Source organism: Helianthus annuus, chromosome 6 (genome assembly GCF_002127325.2).
Source record: "Helianthus annuus cultivar XRQ/B chromosome 6, HanXRQr2.0-SUNRISE, whole genome shotgun sequence".
Lineage (NCBI taxonomy): Eukaryota > Viridiplantae > Streptophyta > Magnoliopsida > Asterales > Asteraceae > Helianthus > Helianthus annuus.
In genome coordinates, this window is record NC_035438.2 from 3,145,576 (window position 1) to 3,164,128 (window position 18,553).

The 18,553-nt window shown below is 34.9% G+C and overlaps 2 protein-coding genes and 1 pseudogene across 2 annotated transcripts; all 3 read right to left on the reverse strand.

Moving 5' to 3' along the window:
• Positions 1–3,694: 3,694 nt before the first annotated feature.
• Positions 3,695–5,673, reverse strand: LOC110864376. The gene has a single exon (XM_022113425.2). It carries the CDS (start codon positions 4,762–4,764, stop codon positions 3,766–3,768), a length of 999 nt encoding a protein of 332 aa, XP_021969117.1. The 5' UTR covers positions 4,765–5,673; the 3' UTR covers positions 3,695–3,765.
• A 133-nt stretch (positions 5,674–5,806) lies between these two features.
• Positions 5,807–9,557, reverse strand: LOC110864375 (bifunctional UDP-glucose 4-epimerase and UDP-xylose 4-epimerase 3). The gene is made up of 9 exons (XM_022113424.2): positions 9,231–9,557; positions 7,707–7,756; positions 7,419–7,554; positions 7,220–7,321; positions 6,899–7,126; positions 6,738–6,819; positions 6,573–6,655; positions 6,396–6,487; positions 5,807–6,136 (listed from the first exon to the last, which is right to left on the reverse strand). The coding sequence occupies exons 1-9, from the start codon at positions 9,414–9,416 to the stop codon at positions 6,046–6,048; spliced, it is 1,050 nt and encodes a 349-aa protein (XP_021969116.1). The 5' UTR covers positions 9,417–9,557; the 3' UTR covers positions 5,807–6,045.
• A 1,373-nt stretch (positions 9,558–10,930) lies between these two features.
• Positions 10,931–16,543, reverse strand: LOC110866075 (annotated as a pseudogene).
• Between the last annotated feature and the right edge of the window lie 2,010 nt (positions 16,544–18,553).

The window sequence follows — 18,553 nt, forward strand, 5'->3', positions numbered from 1 at the left end:
GTTTAGAGTCGACTGCTATTTCCGTCCTCGTAGTTTCTTTAATTATGTCATTTCAGACCAAATTTTAAATTTGTATCATTTCCGTCCCAAACATTCTTAAAACATCCTAGTTTCATTCAAAAAGCTAAGGTTGAATAGAATAATTGGACAAACTATAGGGACGAAAATGACAGTTAACTCATGTTTTTTGACTGAACTGGTATGTTTCAAAAATGTCAAGGACAAAAATGATATAAATTTAAAATTTGATCTGAACTTACATAATTGAAGGAACCACAGAGACGAAAATGTCACTTAACTCGTTTAAAGTTAACTGTAATATTTAAGATATTTAGACAATTTTAGATGTTTGTACGAAAAAAAAAAAGTTCTTTTTACCTACTTATTTCGTATGAAGAATGAGGTGTTTCCGATTATTGATTTTGAAATTAATTATTTTGGATAAAAAAAGTTACTTTTTACCTACTTATTTCGTATGAAGATGAAGTGTTTCCGATTATTAATTTAAAAATTATTTTGGATTATTTTGAAAATAAAATTTAGAAATAAATTGTTTGAGAGAGAAGAGAAAAATATCATCTTCCAGCTAGAATGTGATTTGCTAAAGGTCCTTATGAAACACGGTTTTAGGAGGGATGACCTGGTCTCCAAATATACAACTATAAAATATATTTATTGGATGGATGTCGTTTTCATAATTAAAAGACCAAATAAACAAATATTTTAGTTTCTTTATTTCCATCTTTTGGATAAAGAAATCCAGTCATCATTACGTCTTGATGAATATGTTGATGATGTAGCATCATATTTGGTGTTGATGTATCTATCATATTTGTTTTTTTATGAAAAACAAATGTTACTATACTAACTCCTAAATTACACTATATTAATTAAATAGGGTGTGGTCTAGTGTCCCTAGCTACGTTAGCCCTTTAACGCTTCAAACACCGTCCCTAGGCACCAAAGAGGGGCGTCAGTCGACAAGGACTCTCTCATGAGTGGGGGAACGGGTGCGAGAGGGGAAGTAAGTTAATGGACCCCTTTGTCAGCCCTATGGGACAATGAGAATCTTCCAAATGTTGAGGAGCGCCAAATCACACAGTTTGGCCTCATTAACTCTTAAATTACATCAAATTAACCAAGTCTATGTTTTTTCTAAGGTTGAAACCTACCATCTAAAAGGCTTACACTTCTAGCATCAGGGCTAGTCTTACAATGAAAAAAACTTTCAAAAAAATATATACCGTCTCATTTTTTTCTACAGTATCAACGCATAATAATTATTTTTTGTTTATTTTAATATAATTTTATCATTTTACATATATAGTTAAACACAACATAAATCTAAGGCGACAAAGAAGATGGTTTTTGTGTGTGTGTGGGGGGTTGTGAAAATCTTTTTAACATGAAAGGTATAATTAATGAAAAATTGAAAATCAAAACTGCATAGTGAAGGACCGAAGGTCGAAAGAAAAATACCAAACTTACAAATATAAATGGCGTATAAAATTTATACCTAATAAATAATAATAAGTAATAAGTTGTGTCATGTGCCATAATTTTATGACACAAGTTTTATTTTCATTTTCCCTTATTTCATCTTTTCGTATTTTATTTTTTAAATTTAAAATTTTAATTTCAAATATATGTTGTCATCTTTTTTTTGGCCAACACAAAAATAGAATTATCATTCTAGAGAAACCCCTCTTAGCCAGAAGCTAAGCAAAAGGGAAACAATGAAGGCGCTTAGGAAAAGAAATATTGATGTTATTTCTTACCGAACGAGAATTCCTTAGAAATATTGTGAGTTTGCGTTTCATTAAGAAGTGGTGTCGATGGATTCCTAAGAAATGTAATATTTTCACGTGGAGAGCGGAATTGGACAAGATCCCAACAGTGGAGGCGCTTAGGAAAAGAAATATTGATATTGTTTCTGAAGGCTGCGTTTTTTTGTGGCTGCGCTACTGAAACTGTAGACCATATTTTTTCTGGTTGTATGGTTTTAGCTATCCATCGTCAACCCAGTAACCCGAGTACCCGACATCGTCAACCTTTTCGCCTCCTGATTTCCTTAACCAAGCATCGCTGCAGTCCGATATTCTGGTCCGACCCAGAATGTTTTGCAGCTGACACCACTCGTTTGTTTCGTTCGACCCGTTAGGGGCTCGTCTCTAGTACATATCCCAGCACGGACTCCCACCCACCGGTTTATAACAATCCATGACAGAGCTCTTCTTAGACTTGACCAGACCATAAAGCCTAGGGAACCGGTCCTTCAACCTGCCTTCCCTAAGGAACCGGTTCTATCAAAATATAGTTTTACAATTCCTAAATCTTCATCACATACTAACTATTTAATATTTTCTTAATTCAAAACGTGCGAACTTCTTTTAGCTAGCCCGGGAAACAAATAGACATGTATGCTCAAACAACGGAGTTATTTTTTCAAGTTCGTTCGTTAAGACAGTGACTATATTCATGTTCATAAATGTTCGTTTGTTTATAGTCTAAATATATGTAACATAAATGAACAAACATAAACATAATAATAATTAACATGTTGTATGTTAGTCAATTACACATGATAATTTGGTTCTAAAATTTAATCAGGGTGATGTATTGAATTATTGATACATGATAGGACAATTGGTATAACTAATAAGTAATACAAAATTTAAATGTGTATGTACATGAACATAAACGAATGGTTACATGGGGGACATGTGTTCATCATGTCCGTTCGTTTAATTAAATCAACAAAATTTTGTGATGATGCATGTTCGTTTGTTAATTAAACAAATGATCTTTCTACCGAACGGTTCATGAACGATTCACTTAAGGGTGGAGGGTATAGTCAATCACCCTAGGGTGTTTGAGCGAAATCCTACCCAATAATATTATGCCATGTCAACTCCCCATTCCACTCCCCATTTTGCACTCAATCACAAGGTATGGTCAAACACCCCTCAATTAAAAAAAAAAACTTTGATTGGTTGAGCCTCTCTCTCTCCTCTCATCACTCTCCCCCCTTTTCGGTGAAAGTTCACCGATTTCCATACCCTCTCTCTTGGTCACCGCACATGTTCAAACACACGGTATAGTCACCGATTGGTGACATACCCTCTCCGCTCAAGTCCCCGAGCTCTATACCCTCCACCCTAACGTTTAGTTCGTTTACAAAACACACTGAGATACATCTTATGCCTTGGAGTTAAGGGCGTTAAATGCCACTCCCCCCATTCGTTAAGAGTGTTAAAGAGCCATTCATTAACGTGTTAATGAGCGTAAAAACTCTTGGGTGGGTCCTTTACACACACAATCAATTTAATATTTATTTTAGAGAGGCGTTAATGGAGGGGGACCATTTCTTCAAGGGGTGTGAAGGCCGTTATAGGTGATGTGGGTGTTAAAGATGCATACGGTGGAATAAAGGGGCGTGAGAGTACACCAAATAACCTTATATACATATACATACAAACAAACAAACAAACCCATAAGCTAAACTAGAATCCATAAATACAGTTTAACATTATTCCAAATAGCCTCCGAAAAGAAACTCAAACTCATCTCAGCAAACGAAATTCCAAACACCAATAAAATAAACAATCATTATAGAAATTATTCACTACTTTAGAATAAACATCATATAAAGATCAAATCTTGGATGATAACAAAATAGAATTAAGCAAATTTCAAGAAATGCACATCCTAGACAGTTTTCTAACCTTTTTTTTTGACGACACAATCGACTCATAACTATAAGCTTTAAAGATGGATGACTTTGGTAACGGGTAACTCGGTATGATCAATAGAAGCTTTCTGGATTTTGATAAGCTTAAGAAGACTCCCGACCGCCAAAATCGCCTTCGGGTTGATATCATGCATTGCCCTGGCGTAAAGACTCCTGCAAGCACGGCATGCGGCTTCATGCACTTCTTTGTTCTTTTCTTTGTTCTTGTTGATACCCATCAGACAATGCCCTAATATTCTCAACATTGGTTGCAGAATCTCCCATGGTAGCAAAATCCTTCCTTCCTTCTTCATTTCACTTTCTTTTCCCTTTTGATCATCTTCTGTTTTATCATCATTTGGGAAATCTTTATACAACTCTCCGTCTTGCCCCGCCCAAACGATGCAAAACTCACAAAAGTCGAGCTTTGATTGAGCCGGCATTTCAACAATCTTGCTGTGATATAGTTCGAGTGCAACCCCGATGATTCGGGCACGTTTGGTTGATCGGATGGTTCCTTGAGGCTCCAAACCAGGGGAGATGACAACCTGTTTAGGCTCGGTTGACGTGCTTCGATACGGTTGTCTGCTTTCATGGTAAACGCTTGGGTGCGAGAGGTCTGATATGTTTACGGTGATTGGCTTGCCGTCACGTGAAGCGGTCTCGTGTGCGTATATAGCCAGCAAAACCGCCTCGAAACCGGCTAGCGGTTTTCTAAGCGCTATCCGAGAGAGGTAGACTCCAGCGACAATGGGGAGGAAGCGGAGGACGACAAGTTGGAGGTCGAGTTTCGATGTGTGGAAGGTATCGTAGAGCCAGCGGCAAAGCTGGTTATCTCCGGCTCCAGAGTCGGGTTGGCGAAGGTGGTTCGAGATTTGGGATGCGAGTTCCGGGTCATTGAGGAGGGCTAATGCCGGGGAGTCGGAGGAGGAGACGTGCGGTGGGACGGAGGAGATGATGGTGGAGAGGGTCTGGATGGCGGTTTGGGCTTCGGAGAAAGAATCCGACCATGACACTCGTTGTTCGGTGGACATTGGGTGTAGACGGAGGTTGCAGGATGGTTATGTTTTGAAAGAGAAAAGGGTGGATCTCTTTTACCCCTATAAATTCTAATCTGATATACGCTTTTGACTGTGTGAGAAATATTTTTAAAGTAATTCAAATTTGAAACCAAAGAGGGCAAATAGGCAATTACTGGAATATCGCTTGTTTTTCGGTTATTTTACTGGACAGGATTTATGGTGGACATTCTTTATCAGAGAATAAGCCTTAAAACCTTATGAAAATGCAATCTAAAGGGTCCTTACGCTCATGGTTGTAAAAATCCTGACGAGTCTCCGATTAATCACTAATCGGATTAATCACTAATCGGAGAGGTTCACCGATTAATCGCTAGGCGGTCAATGACAGTCCTATTCTAGCCAAAATTTGGCCATACGCCGGCTAAATGTCGACCAAACCTTATAAATTCCTTCGAATTACTTAAAAAATGGGTCAATGATGGGTTAAAACATGTTTACTTTAGAAAACTGCATATAAAAATGTGTGTGTATATATATAACTGAAAATTAAATATAAAAATCTCGATCCGATTAATCCCGATTAATCGCTAGTCAGTACCTAGCGCCTAGCGATTCTTACAATTACGCTGATTACTAGTCTACAATTTAACTGAAGTTTCTATAAAACATACAATTTAACTGAATTTCCTATATAAAACATACAATTTAACTTCACATAAAGGAAAGTGGACTACTAAACCATAACTAGGGATGAGCTTGGTACCGAAAATCACCAAATGTGAGTACTGGTACCGAAAATGTTCGGTACGGTATCGGTATTTGTGTGAAAAATTCGGCAAAATACCGGTATCAAAAACTCCAAAAAGTGGGTACCGAATCGGTACCGAAAATATCCGGTATAGGAAACTCGATACCGGTACCAAGTCACAAATGCTCATCCCTAACTATCATGTGTCAAAGAAAAAATGTTCCAGTGCACTTACTGTGTTCTAAGTGAGGTATCTATGACTAGCAACAATTACATACATGGATGATATTATGTGTGCCATTAACATTCATCAAACAGTCACTTTTCACATATATGGACACTTAGAAAATATTCGAACGTAATGCAACAGTACAAACAAAGTATGTCTTCCAAACGAATAGAATTCACTTTCTAGTATTTTACTAGAAAAGCTGAGTAAAAGTAAGTATGTCTTCGAAACAACAGAATTCACATTCTAGTATTTTACTAGAAGAGCCGAGTAAAAGTAACAGTTGCAACTAGGAGAATGTTATACCCCTTGTGTCTCATTTGGTTGGTGGCTTCTTATATCCCCATGGGTTCTGTCTTGCCCAATTCCATTGATCCCTACACATCTCATCAATTCCGTACTTTGCCCTGAAAAACAATATATTAGGCACGTGATTACTTGGAATTTCTAACAAGTAGATGTTCCAATTCAACCCATTTATATCGAATGGGCCAATGCCGATCCAGGCTGTTTTTATTAATAACGGGTCAAATGGGTCGGAAGGTTAAAGGGAACACAGTCATCTCAAGTCGTTTTATTTGAAGAAAATATTTATCCAAATTAATGATGATGATTTATCCAAATTAATGGAATAATATAAAATGAAAAAGGCATCCAATATCTTACTTCCAGTTAAGCTCATGTGCAGCTTTCTCAGTTGATGCATAAACTTCTGTTGCATCTCCTGGCCTTCTTGGGCAAAATTTAATAGGGATTTTCTGAAAATAGTAAGGTTGTTAGTGATACAGATTGTACAAGTTATGTGACGGAATGTGAGATAGAGATGGTTAAAGGTGCGAGTACCTTTCCAGATGCTTTCTCAAAAGCATTGACCATTTCAAGAACTGAGGTCCCACGACCGGTCCCAAGGTTGCAGGCAAAACAACCTAAAGAACATGATATATGTCAGCATAAAAAAAGGTTGGATGATGAATGATAACCATGTTAATAAAAACAGTTGTTGCTGACCTATGTCTTCTTTCGTGAACAGCTTTTGAAGTGCGGTAACATGACCATCAGCTAAATCCATCACATGGATGTAGTCTCGAACCTGTTATCATATCACGTTATTAATAAAGTTTTACATAACTAAAATTCCAACTGGGATATTTCAGTTAAGTTTTACATACCGCAGTGCCATCTTTTGTGGGATAATCGTGACCATAAACATTCAACTCCGGTAATCTACCAACAGCCACTTGTTGTATGTAAGGCATGAGATTATTCGGGATGCCAATTGGATCTTCACCAAGTTTCCCGCTCTCATGAGCACCAACAGGGTTAAAGTACCTCAGCAAAATTATTTTCCACTCTTGATCTGCAGTATGAATATCTCGAGCAATTTCTTCAAGAAACAGCTAATCAAGCCGACAATACAGTCTAAATTAACATTCAAGCTACAGTTAAGTAAATAAAAAAGGTCACGACACAAGAAAATATAAGGCTAATACCTTAGTGCGCCCATACGGATTCATTGCCTTCAATTCAAAGTCCTCAACACATGGAATAATCTTGGGCTGTCCGTAAACAGTAGCAGAAGACGAGAACACCAACTGCACACCCGGCATTCACATGTAAGTATGGATAATACTCTTTGAATGAGAAAATCAAGATTAGAGTTGTGAATCCATTCATAGATTCAAAACAGACCTTCTTACAGTTGTACTTAGCCATGACTTGGTACAGGGTGATTGATCCAATCAGATTATTATCAAAGTAACGAAACGGATGAGCCATGCTTTCACCCACAGCTTTGAGCCCAGCAAAGTGTATGACAGCATCAAACCTGCATACAGTTAAATCAAGACAAACAACCATACAAAATAACATCAGTTTTAGGGATTTTAGAATCCATGTCATCATAGATCATTCAAGAAACATTTGTGTCAAAATTAACCTAAATCAAGACTAAACACATTTACATGAAAATTAACATACTTAGACTGAGAAAACAACTTCTCCAAATCCTCCTTATTCCTGATATCACCCTGCAACAAACAAGTACCACCAAATTCAATTAATCTTACTGAAAAGTACTAACACTCTTGAATAGCAAGACTCAGAAACATGACTGATGGTGTAAGCTAAATAGAACAGATTAATATGATCATTTATCATATGCTGCCATCAATTGTACTGTGGTAGGGTTAGATTAGATGAAATATACTTCTAACTTAATTACCTTTTAGTAAGACAGTATGTATAACAAGAAGAGCACACAAGTACAGTAAAAGAGTTCAAATCATATATTTCAGAAACTAAAAGAAACCTCCGAAATAACATAACAATTTGAACGAGTTAGGGCACTAATCCTTTCCAACTATCAATAAAATACACAGAATCAAATATAGTTAAACCTAACAACACGAACACACAATAAACAACGCAAATTAGGGATTCGAATTTCTAAAACCACACAAGTTTCAGATAAACTCTTCTTCATTCACTTTTTTCTCAAAATATTCCATAATTCTCACGAATATTCCAGAAATTCATCTCCATATACAATTCATAAAACCAGCACACAGAAATTTACATATCTCAAAGTAACAATTCTCACATTATTAGTCAAGAATACACACATCCAGTTAAATCAGGTAGAAAACTCTGAAATAACATAACAATTCAAACGAATTAAGGCTAAAACACACAGTAAACAACACAAACCAGAGCTTCAAATCTCTAAAACCACTCATGTTTCACATAACTCTTCTTCATCCACTTCTTTTCAAAAACTTTCACAATTCTCACAAATATACAACTTCAAAGTGAGCTTCCGGCACTAAAACCTCTACACTAACACAAATCTCACATTATTCATCAACAACACACACATCCAGTACCAAATCAGGTAATAACCTCTGAAATAACATAACAATTCAAACAAATTAGGGCTAAAACACATAGAATCAATATCGTTAAACCTAAACACACGAACACACAGTAAACAACACACATTAGAGCTTCAAATCTCTAAAACCACACAACTTTCTCGTAACTCTTCTTCATTCACTTTTAATAAAAAAACTTATACAATTTTTCATAAATATACAACTTCATAACACAGTAAACAATATTCACACATCTCAAAGTGAATTTCAAGTTCTAAAACCTCTACACTAACACAAATCTCACATTATTCATCAACAACACACACATCCAGTACCAAATCAGGTAATAACCTCTGAAATAACATAACATTTTAAACAAATTAGGGCTAAAACACACAGAATCAAATATCGTTAAACCTAATCACACTAACACACAGTAAACAACGCACATTAGAGCTTCAAATCTCTAAAACCATACAAGTTTCTCATAACTCTTCTTCATCCACTTTTAATCATAACACATAGTAAACAAAATTCACACATCTCAAAGTGAAATTCAAGTTCTAAAACCTCTACAATAACACAATTCAGTACAAAATCAGTTAAAACAAAGTAAGTGAAGCAAGTATACCAAATGAAATTGCAGATTGAGTGAGAGCTGAGGACCGACTAAATCTCTGACTCGATGAACAGCTTCTTCGACCGAATTATCAAGGTTATCGATGATCGTAACCTTGAATCCTTGATTCAGAAGTTGCACAACAGTGTGTGTGCCGATGAATCCGGCACCTCCGGTGACTAAAATCGATTTCGTCATGGCAGTTAGGGTTTGCAGAACGAGAGTTCCAGAGAGAAGAAGTTGTGAGTGTGAGAATGAAGATGAAAGAAACGGTTGAGCAAATCAAGAAGGTGAGTTTGTTTGTTTTGGGATAAGCGCGCCCTGATATATACATATATATACACGGGGGAATGGGGGAGAAACAAATTTAACTGATTAAGTTGGACTGTTACAGTCTGTTAGAGTAATCATTTGTACATACGTATACGAAGTATTTTTTTTAAATGTATTTTTAATTACTTTTTAATTTAATAATATAAAAATACCTTTTTTCTTTTTATTACCAGAGAATCAGAGTTGAATATAAATCTTGAAGTATCTACTTGAAGTATCTATTTTTGACCCATGTTTTAAGAGAATGTTCATTTGACATTTCGTTGTTACAAACGTTTCTTTAAACACGAGCTGTGATGCGGTGTTTTAACGTATGAAGATGGTGTTTAGCTTGAATATTTTAGGTCCAAAGAAATCGAGCCACTTGTCCAAAACAATGGTGTTTTTTAGTCGAGCCGCGTGTCCAAAACGATGGTATTTATTTGGCCCAAACACCGATGGAATGCCCGTGACAGAATTGTAAGATCGGCAGCATCACTGTTGGAGGTGCCAACGTTACAATAAATATGGGTATTTCTGACACGTATCATGATCTTATTGAGCCTAAAATACCATCAGTCCACCGTAAAACATGGACGTTGCCACCCGTATAATTTTTAAGAAGATTGATGAATCAAAAGATAAGTTTTCCAAGTTGGTTTTAATCTTGATACTTACGATAAAATATAACTTTTAAAGTTAACTAAAGTTTTGCTCTTTAACAAATTATTATTTTTATATCTAAAGGGATATTTCGCTTTCAAGGTTTCGTAAGCCGTATACGACATGAGTTTTCAATCATACACATGATCTGATTGCATCTTATCCACCCACTATTATGCATATTATTAATATCAACTACTAGAATTAAACCTATACATTTTTTTACAAAATATAAGATGCGACAGTTACATGATTTTGATGGATTTAATTCCTCACAATACCAAAAACAAAAAAAAAAAAAAAAAGAATTTACTTTGAATAACTAAAATCAATTCACTAGTGTTATTTATTTTTTCTAAGGTAATTCTCTTCCTTGCTGCGTACACGTAGAGGATCCAACTTATATTTGCCTTAAAAGAATTCGGATTTTATATAAAGAATCCGATAAATTCTAGTGACCGGGGTTAGCACACACCAATTAATTTTAGCTTAATAACAAATTCAATATATTATTTAAAAACTATATATAATAAGATATTTAAGATACATTAAAAACTTGGAAAGGTACTTATGCCAAATAAAAAAAAAACAATGGATAAGATTTTTTTTTGGGTAGGTCCCACATCTATTGTGTACTCCACTAGTATACAAAACATCCCATGAGAACCAAAACTTGATCTTGCTCTTTTCAAAGATAAGGATAAATAAAATAGTAAAAAATTTAACTATTTCCCAAAGTAGCAATTACCTTCTTTATAATTCAAACCTATACTATATTATTGATACTATATGCAGTTCCAAAACAAAACTGCACAGTAAAAAAAATAAGTATGTACTATTTTCTATCAATTTCCATTGCACTACCACCATATAGGATAAGATATATCTGTTACATATGTAACAGGTTGTCTTGAGAGATTTATTATGTCTGCACCTACCAATAAAAAGAAAACAAGATAAGTTCAAACAGACCATATACAAAAATTGATTTGAGATTTTATATAGGCTACAATTTCGACTCATTTACTTATGAATGGTTCGATTTAGGTTAAACAAGTAAAATTATTTAAAAAAACAGCGTGTCAAAAGGGTCAAAAGTCGTTTAAGTGTGTAAAATCTTACATCTTTTGGAAACGTCACGTAATATCTGTATTAAAATTCGGCATATTGTTATTTGTAAAACCTTAACATATTTTGGACTGACCAACCAATATCAAAAGTTTAGAAAGGGACTCACATGATTAAGTAGATCAAGGAGTCAGCATCGCGTTCGGCTTTGATGATGAAGTAACAGAACCCGGGGTGTGACATCTAAACATGGTTGGGTCGCACTCTTCATTAAACATGTAGTCCAAACGCCTTCCTAAAGACGGTTGATATCTATGCAACCACGACTCTGAACCAACAGTTTCTTTGAGTTCTTTTCCTTATAATAGACATGCTTAGTGCAAGATCAGGCGGGCTAGAGCAAGACATTTGATCATTAGATTGCCTGTAACCGTCGGATGTACTTGGAGACACAGATCGAGTATCCAACCCCGCCATTTTCTAACAAACTCGTCAAATTCTTGAGTTTTGGCGGGCGGTAACACACAGAACCATAACTAGGTGTTCCAAGACTTAAAAACGAATTATCGAGTGAAGTCCCAATATTGAACCCAAGGTAGTCATCATCAGTAGCACTATAATTACTATTCCCGAGGGTCAGATCGGTTGAACAAGTGTTTGATCGCGTAGAATCTTGTTTTCCAGAGGTGTTGTGTTCCACTAGAGATACTCCTTTCTTTCTCTTTTTTGTTATACTAACATCAGCTAGTGAGATGTTTATATCTAAACTCCTCCTTGTGCCATTCCAGTGATTCTTAATTGCATTGTCAGTTCTGTCACCCATAAAATAATAAATTAGATGAAGATTAAAATTTTAAAATGTTTTCTTAATCTATGCATGTTATTTGATTTAAATAACCTCAACTGTCATCATCTGGCCGATAACACTCTTAACTTACGAATCGTATGACGCGACTCCCAACTTTCAACTTATTTTCCTCTGGCACTCCCATACTAACTGAACTCTAACCCAGTTAGTTTTTTGCTGGCGTGGCATATGACATGGCACTTTGACGTGACACCTTTTGCTGACATGGCACTTTTTGCTGACGTGGAATCTGATGTGGCACTTGTTTAGTGACATGGCATCTGACATCAGCTAATTGGGTTAAGGTTCAGTTAATTTTGGAGTGCCAGAGGAAAATAAGTTGAAAGTAGGGAGTGACGGGGTATAAGTCGTAAGTTGGGAGTGTTATCGCCTAAATGATGAAAGTTGAGATTATTTAAATCCAATATCCCCTTAATACGTAAAGAAAATGAAAAGATATCTGTTTCTATCTTCCAGGTAGAATTCGAGCAATTTCCGCCCATCTATTACCATATATTTGATGGTAATATGCAAGAGTTGATTCCTCATCATCTGTCCATGCATCTTTCTGTATTGCATGATCTAAATGGTTGTACCACCTAAAAATCCATACAAGTATGTTTCATCGTTAATACGCGACACATAACTCCGACTATGTATAAACTAATATATTACCTTTCGCGGCACTGCTTGCCGATTCGACCAGCCAAATGTTTCGCGATAAGTGACCATTTCTTACAACCATGATTCTCAACAAGCTCCCTAATACAATCATCCTCCTGAAAAGAAATTTAATGATAAAATTGTCAACAAATTAATTAAAGTATTAAACATAACAAGCACCAGTTCAACAAACAATAACTTCTTAATTTTAGAATATAAAGATAGTCCAAAAGATACCTCTTTGGTCCAAGGTCCTTTAACAAGATCAGGATTAAGAACTTTTTGCCAACGATGCAGACACTGTGCATCTAATGAATCTTCCAGGTATAAATTCAGCTGAAAAATAAAGAAAAATAAATAGAAAATGATAAATATTTATATTAACTTGTAACGATTTTGGTTACAGTTTTATACACATGTAAAATCAAATTCTGCTACGAAAAAATTGATTTAATCTTACCTATTTTCTTCCAGTTTCGACCATTGTACTTCTTCACTTGGTCCGTTAACATAGTGTCCTACAATGCAAGATATAAGAACTATTAGTATCCCGCATCAATGTTTACGTTGTGAAAAGGTAGAATACAAACTAGATGCTGAAGTTACAATCCTCATATGGGCATTTTACTAGATAAATCTACTATACTGAATGCAAACTGCAACAATGATATAACCTATCATATGGTATATTGACAATGAACAAGGGAATACATCAACAAACTGTCTTCTTTTTACTGCCAAAAATGTTAAGCAAGAAAGCATATATCTATGCAACTACTCTAAACGAACCGAACGAACACGAACAAGGCTATGTTCGTGTTCGTTCATTAAGGAAATTAACATGTTCGCGAACTGTTCACGAACACATACCGAAAATAAGTTTATGTTCATGTTCGTTCGTTAAAGAAATTTAGTTATTCACGAACAGTTCGTGAACACTGGTCTCGAACACAAACGAACGCAAGCAAATAAAAACAAACGCAAACAAACATTTAACTTGAAAATAAAAAAATAAAAACACCATTATTCTTAAACATTGAATATAAGTAGTTAAATGGAACCATAAAATGATAAATCAAAACACAAGAAGTCTACTAGATCACCAAACGATGAATCAAGTTTAACTAATTTAGACATAATTATCCCCAAAAATGTCTTAGAATGTCCAAATTTTAGCTACTTAGAAAAAATAGGGTTTCAAGTTTTCAATATGTTTAGATAAAAGGTTTATTATTTATTATTTTTTTATACAATCAAACAAACACAAACGAACGTAAACGGACATTTATTATTATTTTTATATAATCAAACAAACACAAACGAACGTAAACGAACATATTATCGAACGTTCACGAACGTAGTCGAACGAACGAGACCTGTGTTCGTGTTCGTTCGCTAAGCTAACCGAACGAAATTTTTTGTTCGTGTTCGTTAGTTAAGCTAATCGAACGAACATAAACGAACTTCCGCCGAACGGTTCACGAACTGTTCGTTGAACGTTCAGTTCGTTTATAGCCCTAATGCAACTAACCTCTTCATCCGTCCAGCCTGCTTGTGATGAATGTTTAGCTCGACCACCGCTTCTACAACTACAAATAATAATGTAATTAAAATAGCTTGAAAAGGTTTTATTAAATTTATATAACAGTGACCAATTTATTAAATTACCATCCTTCCTTCACTCACATGAACTTGAGAAAACCATAAGGGGTCAAAGTCAGGTAACAGGTCAATGACACATAGTATCTTGGTCAAACTTAAGTTAAGAAGCTTACCCATGAATGCAGTGAGATATTGGAGTGTTGGCGTCGCTACTATCAGAAACCGATGAACACGAAGTGAATGCAACCTCTTCAGTCATAACTTCTCTATATCCTGCTAAAGTACGTGCTTGATAAGGGAGTCAAGAAGCGCAAAGAAAACCTTTGTGGATGCGTTAGTACCTCCATATTGACAATCAATATACATATCAAGCGAAAGATTCACGCCTATAGTTCACTGTATATTTAATATCAACTAACCAAACATGTGTATATTTAATAAGAAAAGTTATTCTACAAAGGCTCCTAAAAATAAGAAGTGTCCAAAGACACAATGGATCAAAAAAACATAACACAATATCGAGCAAAATATAACACAATGCCGAAAAATATATAACATAATGTCGACGAAAAATATAATAATGCGTCACAAAAAAGACACATTGCCACAAATATAGAAAAGACACATTAATAAATAAAAAGACACAATGATGTAAACAAAAAAGTCTAAAATCTATGAGTTAAACATCTAAAGACGAAAACCTAAAATCTCACATCGTAGAGTTCGATGTGACGGTTCCAATGCCGCTTGAATGGGGTCAATCGAAGTCCGTTTTATCAGTGGCGAAGGTTGAGATTTCCGACCGGGGGGGGGGGGGGTCGAAAACATATATACCCAAAAATTTCTATAGAACCGGGGGGTCGAAAACGTATATACCCAAAAATTTCTATACGAAAGCTACATAGATAACACTACTGAGCGAAAAGTTCGGGGGGTTGGACCCCCCCTTCTAACCTTCGCCCCTGCGTTTAATATCCATCGTACGACTTCTTATTTTTCGGAGACTTTGTATTTGATACTAACCCATTACATAATATCTTTTATCAAACGGGTCACAAAAAAATCGGTTAGTTCTACTTGTGATTAAGAATTGTTAGCCCAGCAAAGCATGCAGTTTTCTCAAGATTTATAAAAAATTAAGGAAAAATAACTAAACTTGATTTAAAAAACATTAAATCCATATACCTTCACTTCATAATTTCCACTTCAACAATTATAGATAAATAAATAAAATTGATTTAGAAAACATTAAATCCATACACCAACATATTTAATCAATCTGCACTCACATGAACTTGAGAAAACCATAAGGGGTCAAAGTCAGGTAACAGGTCAATGACACATAATATCTTGGTCAAACTTAGGTTAAGAAGCTTACCCATGAATGCAGTGAGATATTGGAGTGTTGGCGTCGCTACTGTCAGAAACCGATGAACACGAAGTGAATCCAACCTCTTCAGCCATCACTTCTCTATATCCTGCGTGCTTGACAAGGATGTTAAGAAGCGCAAAGAAAACCTTTGTGGATGCGTTAGTACCTACATATTGACAATCAATGGACATATCAAGCGAAAGATTCACGCCTATAGTTCACTGCATATTTAATATCAACTAACCAAACTTGTGTATACTTAATGAGAAAAGTTATTCTACAAAGACTCCTAAAAATAAGAAGTGTCTAAAGACACAATGGATCAAAAAACATAACACAATGTCGAGCAAAATATAACACAATGCCGAAAGATATAACATAATGTCGACGAAAAATATAACAATGAGTCACAAAAAAAGACACAATGCCACAAATATAGAAAAGACACAGTAATAAATAAAAAGACACAATGATGTAAACAAAAAAGTCTAAAATCTATGAGCTAAACATCTAAAGACGAAAACCTAAAATCTCACATCGTAGAGTTCGATGTGACGGTTCCAATGCCGCTTGAATGGGGTCAATCGGAGTCCGTTTTATCAGTGGCGAAGCTTGAGATTTCCGACCGGGGGGGGGGTCGAAAACGTGTATACCCAAAAATTTCTATAGAACCGGGGGGTCCAAAACGTATATACCCAAAAATTTCTATACGAAAGCTACATAAATAACACTACTGAGCGAAAAGTTCGGGGGGTCGGGGCCTCCCTTCTAACCTTCGCCCCTGCGTTTAATACCCATCGTACGACTTCTTATTTTCCAGAAACTTTGTATTTGATACTAACCCTTTACATAATATCTTTGATCAAACGGATCACAAAAAAATTCGGTTAGTTCTACTTGTGATTAAGAATTGTTAGCCCAGCAAAGCATGTAGTTTTCTCAAGATTTATAAAAAAATTAAGGAAAAATAACCAAAATTGATTTAAAAAACATTAAATCCATATACCTTCACTTCATAATTTCCACTTCAACAATTAAAGATAAATAAATAAAATTGATTTAGATAACATTAAATCCATCCACCAACATATTTAATCAATCTGCATTGTAATCATGTGATCGAAAAAACTAAACTAAACTATTATCGAAACCGTCAAATTAACAATATGATGACAAACATATAGAAAAAAAAACAGAAGAATTGTACAGTAAAACGCCATTGAAACAGCTTTGAAAGAGCAACAAACCTTAGGGTTTTAGCGAAGATTTAGCAGAGAGTCCAAATCACACGGGAAAATAACAATGTGGAATAAGGATGTAATATTTATTTATACGTGAAGATTTGGGGTTTTTTAAAACTTTTTTAGGCGTTTAGCTGTATGAGAACGTTACAATTCGATCTTTATTTAATTATGTTATAGATTCGGTTCTTTTTTATGCAAATACGATTTTTCAAAAGTTGGTATAAACAATTTATTACCAATTGGCTTTCCTTTTTTATTTTGGTTTTCAAAAAGTATTTTAGTTTTTATTTTTATTATTGAAGGTTGATTATTAAATCAATTTGTATAGATTTACCTTGGAAACTTATTAATATTAACTTAATTTTTAGAGTTAGTTACATAGTTAGTCCCTAGAGGTGTACAAAAAAACCGGTTTTAAAACCGAAAACGAAAAAAAAATCGAAACCGGTTTTTTTAACCTGTTTTTTTTATAGCCGGTTTTACAACCGAATCGCCGGTTGTAGATCAGTTAGAATTCTTGATCTAAAAAACCGGTTAATAACCGAAACCGGTTTGGCAAAAACCGGTTTCTTTTGGCAAAAACCGGTTAAAAACCGTTTTTTTTTTTTGGCAAAAACCGGTTAAAAAATTGATCCCAACTGGTTACATCGGTTATTGTTTTGGACTTGAAAAACCGGTTTGTAACTGAAACCGGTTATAGAAAAAACCGGTTTTCGTTTTGGATTAAAAAAAACCGGCTCGATTAATAACCGAAACCGGTTTTTGAAAAAAAAAAAAAAACGATTTGTACACCTCTAGTTAGTCCATGTGGTTTGTACAAAGTAACATACTTAGGTACTAATAGTTTAAAATCACATTCTAGGGTAGTAACTTTTCATTTTGTAACATTTGGAGGTATTAACGTTATTTGTAGCTTTAAAATCACATTCAATTAGTACCTAAGTATGTTATTTTGTGCAAACCACATGGACTAACTATGTTAATACCCTAGAAGTTAATACCTCCAAGCGTTACAAAATAAAAAGTTAATACCTTAGAATGTGATTTTAAACTATTAGTACCTAAGTATGTTACTTTGTACAAACCACAGGGATTAACTATGTAATCAACTCTAATTTTTATTGTAACTATTTAAACGCCAAATTAAATGTGTAACAATTAACATTATTAATAAACCTAATTTTTATCTAATGGAATTTGTTTTATAAGGATTTTCTTTTGCGAAAAAGCGGTAAATTAATAAGACTATTGGGTGTGGTCATGTTTCCTCTAACATCCACATCACTTCAGTCGATGTTGTCTAGCTCTCTGATGATGTCCCTGCTCCCACACCACACAGTCTTGTAATTCAAAAAGAGTTAGCCAATAAGAAAGTATATGTTAGAACTATTGTTTAGAAAAATCGTTATATTAAATATTTCCATACATAAGTATCTATATAATTTACCAATGGAAACTTTTGTTGGTTTAAATCCGTTAGGCCTTGTGGTATACTTTAACTCTTCTTAACATCACTTAGGTGCCATGTCATCGTTAACACCATAGATGTTAAGGTACACCCCAA